Source organism: Silene latifolia, chromosome 7 (genome assembly GCF_048544455.1).
Source record: "Silene latifolia isolate original U9 population chromosome 7, ASM4854445v1, whole genome shotgun sequence".
NCBI lineage: Eukaryota > Viridiplantae > Streptophyta > Magnoliopsida > Caryophyllales > Caryophyllaceae > Silene > Silene latifolia.
In genome coordinates, this window is record NC_133532.1 from 125,641,344 (window position 1) to 125,647,820 (window position 6,477).

Below are 6,477 nucleotides of genomic sequence, written 5' to 3' on the forward strand. Positions count from 1 at the left end.
TTATCAAAAAAATGATCCCATTTTATCATATTTTAAGGTTGTTTACATTTTATCTTAGAAAACCGTGTTTTATAGGAGACTTGTTTTATATGTATAAACCGCATAGTTACTCCATGTATTGCGATCGGATATCGGAATGGGGGTAAATAATCTCCTTTTATTCAACGAAATAAATTTTCTAAGTTGGTTGTAAATCTTGTAATTATGGCGTAGGACCGTCACCGTAGGAATTATGTCTTGTTACTTCGTATATCACACGCATGCTTTGAAATTTCTTCTGGCGTCAAAGACTATTTGGTACGTCAAAGTCGTCGTAAACGAAAACGATCATGGCATGATAGAAACAAACGAAAGTGTTGAGAAACTCTTTTGCAATAATTAACACTATGATGCTCAAGTAACCATCCAATATAATTGAAAATTGATCAATATGAATGGAGAGTTATAGCAGATGCGAGAAAGATAAATAAAATGTAAAACTAGATAAGAAAAAAAAAAACAAATTTACGTGGTTCCCTATCGCTGTGATAGCTACTTCCAACAACAGAAGGAAAAGATATATTATTGATATTGAAATTTACAGATTTTGGATTCAGATTACATAAATTATGATCGCGATATATATGCATAACTGTTAGAGTGAGGTAAAGATACCCATGTGATAGTCATTCGAAGCGGCAATTATCATAGTCTAAGGCGGACATATCAACATAAAACGGATCAGATAAACCGATTAAACAGAAAGTACAATGTCTATAAAATGACAATAAACTCACTTGGTCTATCTATATATAGTTAATATATACTTAACCAGTTTTAAATTTAATACGGATATAACAGTTCGTAGTGAGACCAACTGAAGGACAAAAGTTTTAGTTTTGGAGCACTTTCAACAGTATTATTAGGCTATTAGCCACTACACCTTAGCTTGGTCCCCCTAGCAAAGATGATATAAATGGAAAAAATGACCAAGACAAATAGAGTCTTCCATAACCTCGTTGACTGACCCCATAGACTCGTTGCAAAAAAATTTGGAAACCCATCACATAAAACCGAAAATGCAAATTCTTATTTCAGACGGTCACTTTTCGTTTGAATCTTCAGGCGCGTATATACACTATTTTATGGTTAAATGTAACTATAATGGTACAGCCAATGTTATATCTTATGATAATTTGTTTTTCAATAATGGTTACTGATGGGGCATATTCTGCACCGCTGACCAAGTCAACACATTGAGCAAGGTCAAGGGTATTCACAGCAAAGTCAACGACTTAGACAGTCTAGCCGGTGAATCCCATCGGCACTGTCACACACGGGTCTCGGCCGGACATCTAGCCAGTAGGGACACAAATCCGCGTACTCATATCCAAGACCCTCGGCGAGCTCGCCACAGTCCATCGGCCGAGGGTATAACGGTCTTTTCACCTGATAGCCACTTGGCCACTACGTGACAAAAGGCGAAAGCCTATAAATACTCCTCAACCTTCATTGAGGAAAGGATCCATAAATTGACCTAATAACCACTATTCATCTGGTAATATCTTGCTTATCTCTCTACAATACACTCTTAGCCAAGTTACAACAACTTCTCTCTAAGTTCACTGACTTGAGCGTCGGAGTGAGTACGCTCGGCCAAAGCCGAGCCCTCAGTTTGTTCATCGTTTCAGGAGACCGCAAGGAGGATTCAAGCAAGGACATCATTCTACTAGCTACGAGTGGTAACAAACACCTGCTCTGGAATTAAACCCGGAACAGTTACATTTGACTGTAAAATGGTTATAAAATCCAATTTTATTACTTCAGACCAAAATGATCCGTTTGAAACAAGACCAACTGAACCGGAAGATTTGTTGAATCGGAATCAACTTGTCTCGATCTAATGTCAAACCGATACCGATACATACTTCGGGTTAGGACAAGTCGTCCTAGAATCATGTTTACAAGGATAAGGATTTTGTTTACCTAGATAAACTTAAGGGATATTCTACATGGTATCACCCCTCAATTTTTCGACTTTCTACAAGATACCCTTACACTTTTTAAAACATACATAGTACCCATGATTGTTGTCATTATTACTAAGTGCACCCCTAAACTTTATTATTCATCAATTAAACTAGTTTTAGGCGTTAGGTAATGACTTGGACGCGTAACCAAACTTGTCATTTATTATCCCACGACATAAGGACTTTAATAGGCTCAATATCATCTCGATTCTAATATTTATTGATATACATGGGCTAAAAAAATTTTGTCGGAAAATTTATTGATTCCTTGTCAAATTATCATGTCCAACGATGAATATTTAGCCTAATAGAGTCCTTAACTCTTTATGTCATTGGATGATAAATGACAAGCTTGGCTACGCATCCAAGTAATCACTTAACGCCTAAAACTGAGTTTAATTGACGGAAAATAAAGTTTAGGGGTACACTTAGTGATAATGACAACAATTAGGGGTACCATGTATGTTTTAAAAAGTGTAGGGGTACCATGTAGAATGTCGAAAAATTAAGGGGTACCATGTAGAATATCCCTAAACTTAATTTTAAATTTTAGATTGGTAAGTCTAGGTCAATTCGAGTTATTTTCGATTTAGGTGGTTTTAAACTAGCTTATTCCATATCGAGTCAAAAAGTCTTAACAACTATCAAGTTGGGTACTTAGTTATTACATCAGGTCAATTCGACTTATAAGTTACGTTCGGTTTATCCTACTCCAGACATTATTCGTGTCTCGGATCAAGTTACTCAAATCGGGTCAGATCATTTAGGTCGTCGCCTTTGCCAAATCTACGAACTCCACTACACTTAACTTTGTGTTATTGTTAAGGTTAAACCTGGTAAAATTAACCAATCTAAATGACCGGTCCCAAATAACTCGACCGATTCCGTACTCAACATTAGAGCTCGACCCGACCTTGATTTGACTCAAACCAATATAGCTCCGACCAAAATGTTTATTGTTGCACACTAATTATTATCTATAAATAATTTGATTATTGTTAACCCGATAAATGACCCGACCCGACCTGAACTCTTGCAAACACAAAATTGATCCGACCCAACCCCACCATAATCCGATTGACTCGTTTGCCAGGTCTACTTAATGGCTATTTTAACAACCATTTATAAATACCTGGTAAACAAAAAATCAAATAACTTCCAAAAAAATGTCTCAATTTAGTTTATTGCTAATCTTCTTTCCAATGTTCATTATGATAATCAATTTAAAATCTTCATTGGCAGCAACTTATTTTTCCTCCGAATGTTCAAACACAACCATGTTCGCCAACAACACCAAATACCAAACCAATCTAAACACACTCTTTCACTACCTCACCTCCAACGCCACCAACCGCTACGGCTACCACGCCGCAACAGCCGGTGTCGGAACGAACAATGTCGTATACGGTCACTTCCTCTGCCGTGGTGACCAGAGCAAAAGCTCATGTCAAGACTGTGTCAACACGGCAACCACGGACTTACCGGATACGTATTGTCCTAACAGAAAAGTGGGTATTATTTGGTACGACGAGTGTATGGTACGTTACTCGAACGAGTCGTTTTTCGGTATATTCGATCATGAGCTTGGGTATATCCTATCGAACACACAAAATGTTACGGGAAATGTATTGCGATTTACAAATATAACAGATGATATGTTGATCAATATTATGGACCATGCTTCGGGTGGTGGGTCGGAGATTAAGTATGCGACGGGTGGTGTGGTGTTTACGAGTTTGGTAATGGTTTATGGGTTGGCACAGTGTACTCCTGACCTTAGTAGTTCTGATTGTAAGACATGTTTGGAAGATGCCATTGCACAATTCCCAATTTGTAAAGGGTCTAGATTACTTCGGCCTAGTTGCAATGCTAGATTTGAAACGTATCAGTTTTTTAATGGAAATGTTGATGTGATGGGGACGGTCGCGCCATCATTACCACCACTGCCACCGCCAAGGAGCAATGCAACAAGGATGGGCGCAGGGGCGGGGACGGGGACGATGATAATCAGTCCTACTAGTGGTAAGTTATACTCAAAACTCTTGCGAAAACACTAAAATTTTGGAGAGACTATTTTTGTGATTTTTGGTAATTTTGTTACATATTAGGTGTTAGTAACAAACTAGCATAGATCCGCGCATGCATGCAAATCTTATAAATCTTATAGGTACACTGGTACAGATGATCCTATAATTTCAGTTAAGAATAGTTCAGATCATAAAATTTAGTTCAAATCTTATAAATTCAGTTTTGAAAAGTTATGTTCAATTCATACATATATACCCAGGTTTCTATAATTTCGAGATCATATAAGTTTAGTTCAGATCTTATACGTTCAGATTTTACAAGTTTAGTCTAATATGAGATTTATGATTGTGTTGGAAACATGCATAGAGCAAATTTACAACTTCTCAATGCAATGAAATTGTGCAGGTAATAGCAAAACATCAACTAATAAGATGATCGCGATTGTTATTGTTGGTTTAGCTCTTCTGCAGCTGGATTACTTGCAATAACCTTCTATTTTGTCACTGGACGATGTAAGAGCAACAAGAATATTAGGAATTAATGTGAATTATGGGGACATAGTTCATAGTAATTTGTAAGGTTATGAATTTTGTTAAATAAGTGGCAAGCTGAATTTTTGGAGATGACAACTTTTAAAGATTATGCATGGTTTTTCATATCTCCCCAATAGTATCGTTTGATTTATACTGCGTTGCGTTACAATTGTGGGAGGGTATTAGGAGTTTTGTGAATAAGTCATAGGGTTTCGTTTGACACGATATTTCAGGTAATTTATTTGACTAAAATAGCATATTTGACAAAAAATTCAGCTAATTTTTTTGCAAGTGTTTGACAAGTACCTTATTTAACCAGTTACCTTTTCAGGTAGGGGTGAGCAAATTTAGGTCCGAACCGGAAAAATGGACCGGACCGGACCATTTGGTCTGGACCAAACCCGGACCGAATTATTTTGGTCCGGTCCTCGGTCCTCATTTTTTCAAGGTTTGGTCTTCGGTCCGGTCCGGTCCAAGACCGGTTAATTTAGGTCCGGACCGAATGGACCAAATTTCATGTTTTTAATGACGCAACATTAAAATATTAGGAATTAAATTAATATTTTATCTTTAAAAGACATTATAAATTAGTATTCTCAATGATTTTCATAAAAAGAGTCGTCTAATTATTTAAATACATTTTCTTTAGCGGAATTAAAATGTAATTATCCTATACAAAGTAGTGCAAAAACTAATTTTAGGTCCATTTCGGTCCAAGACCGGACCGGACCAAATATTTCGGGTTTGGTCCGGTCCAAGACCGAAAGTTTTAGGTCCGGTCTTCGGTCCACTAAATTTTTATTTTCGGTCTTCGGTCCGGTCCGGTTTGGTCCGGTTCGGTCCGGTCTTGGACCGATCGATTCTCAGCCCTATTTTCAGGTTTCAGTTAACTATTTAGTTTTCAAGTACATTTTCAGGTTTCAGCTATATTTTCAGCTAGTTTCAGCTAGTTTTATTGTATTGAATAGTGTTAAACTGTTAATAAGGTGGCTCTTGATACGTACCCACTCCGTCCCGGTCAATTATTGTATGTCCTTTGATTTTTGGCACAAAGACCAAGGAAAGGGGAGGAGACCAATTATTAAATGACAAGTTGACCAAATTGAGTGTGAATGATGAAATTGCTCATCAAGTTCATTCTTAAACTAGAAAGGACAATAATTGACCGAGACACCCAAAAATGGAATAAGACAACAAATGACTAGGACAGAGCGAGTGTAATTCATATTCCTTATTTTTGTTTGTTTACCCTCTAAATAACATACTCCCTCAAATTTCCTATGTTGTTCCTCTTTCCCTTTCCGTCCAATTTCATTGTTATTCCCTCTTTTCTTTTTTGGACAAGTTTGTGTGATTAGAAATCAACAACATAGGAAATTGAAGGGAGTGAATTTTAATTCATGTAAATTGCAAGTTGGATAAGTTTTTTAGTTACCCCAATTCACATGAATTGAAACATCGCATAAATTTCAATTCCTTCATAATAATGAAATTGCTTACCTAGCCATTCATAGGTAAGTGGAATGCCTACATGTGATCAAACAACATTTTCTAATTCACATAGATTCTAAAATCAAATGAAATGACATTTTCTAGGCATTGTAAGTTCTCATAACCAAAAGACTCTTAATATGATACTCCGTAATTGATAATGAATTGTGTAAGATATGTGGCTCTTGTCCCAAAGCAACACGAGCAGGCTCCTTGGACCATAATGAATTGATAATGGATTGTGTAAGATTTGTTGGGTTTGTGCCTTGATTCTGTTAGTCGCCGCTTCGAACGACTACGCTATGCGGGGGTCTCGCTGTCTTGTCAGCGAGTATGGGTCCAGGGGCGAAGGTCATTCTGTATTAGGTCTTAGAGAGTATTATATAAACTCTTTAAGCCTCTACCTAGCAGTCATG

The 6,477-nt window shown here is 37.0% G+C and overlaps 1 protein-coding gene across 1 annotated transcript; it reads left to right on the forward strand.

The window, feature by feature from the left end:
• Positions 1-3,156: 3,156 nt before the first annotated feature.
• On the forward strand, positions 3,157-4,692 carry LOC141593025 (antimicrobial ginkbilobin-2-like protein). The gene is made up of 2 exons (XM_074413958.1): positions 3,157-4,031; positions 4,443-4,692. Exons 1-2 carry the CDS (start codon positions 3,176-3,178, stop codon positions 4,523-4,525), a joined length of 939 nt encoding a protein of 312 aa, XP_074270059.1. The 5' UTR covers positions 3,157-3,175; the 3' UTR covers positions 4,526-4,692.
• The last annotated feature ends 1,785 nt before the right edge of the window (positions 4,693-6,477 follow it).

What these genes read in the sequence shown, in the direction of transcription:
- LOC141593025 (XM_074413958.1), top strand. Translation starts at nt 3,176, where the DNA reads ATGTCTCAATTTAGTTTATTGCTAATCTTCTTTCCAATGTTCATTATG. An exon ending in GATAATCAGTCCTACTAGTG is followed by an intron (nt 4,032 to 4,442) that starts GTAAGTTATACT and finishes GAAATTGTGCAG; the next exon opens with GTAATAGCAAAACATCAACT.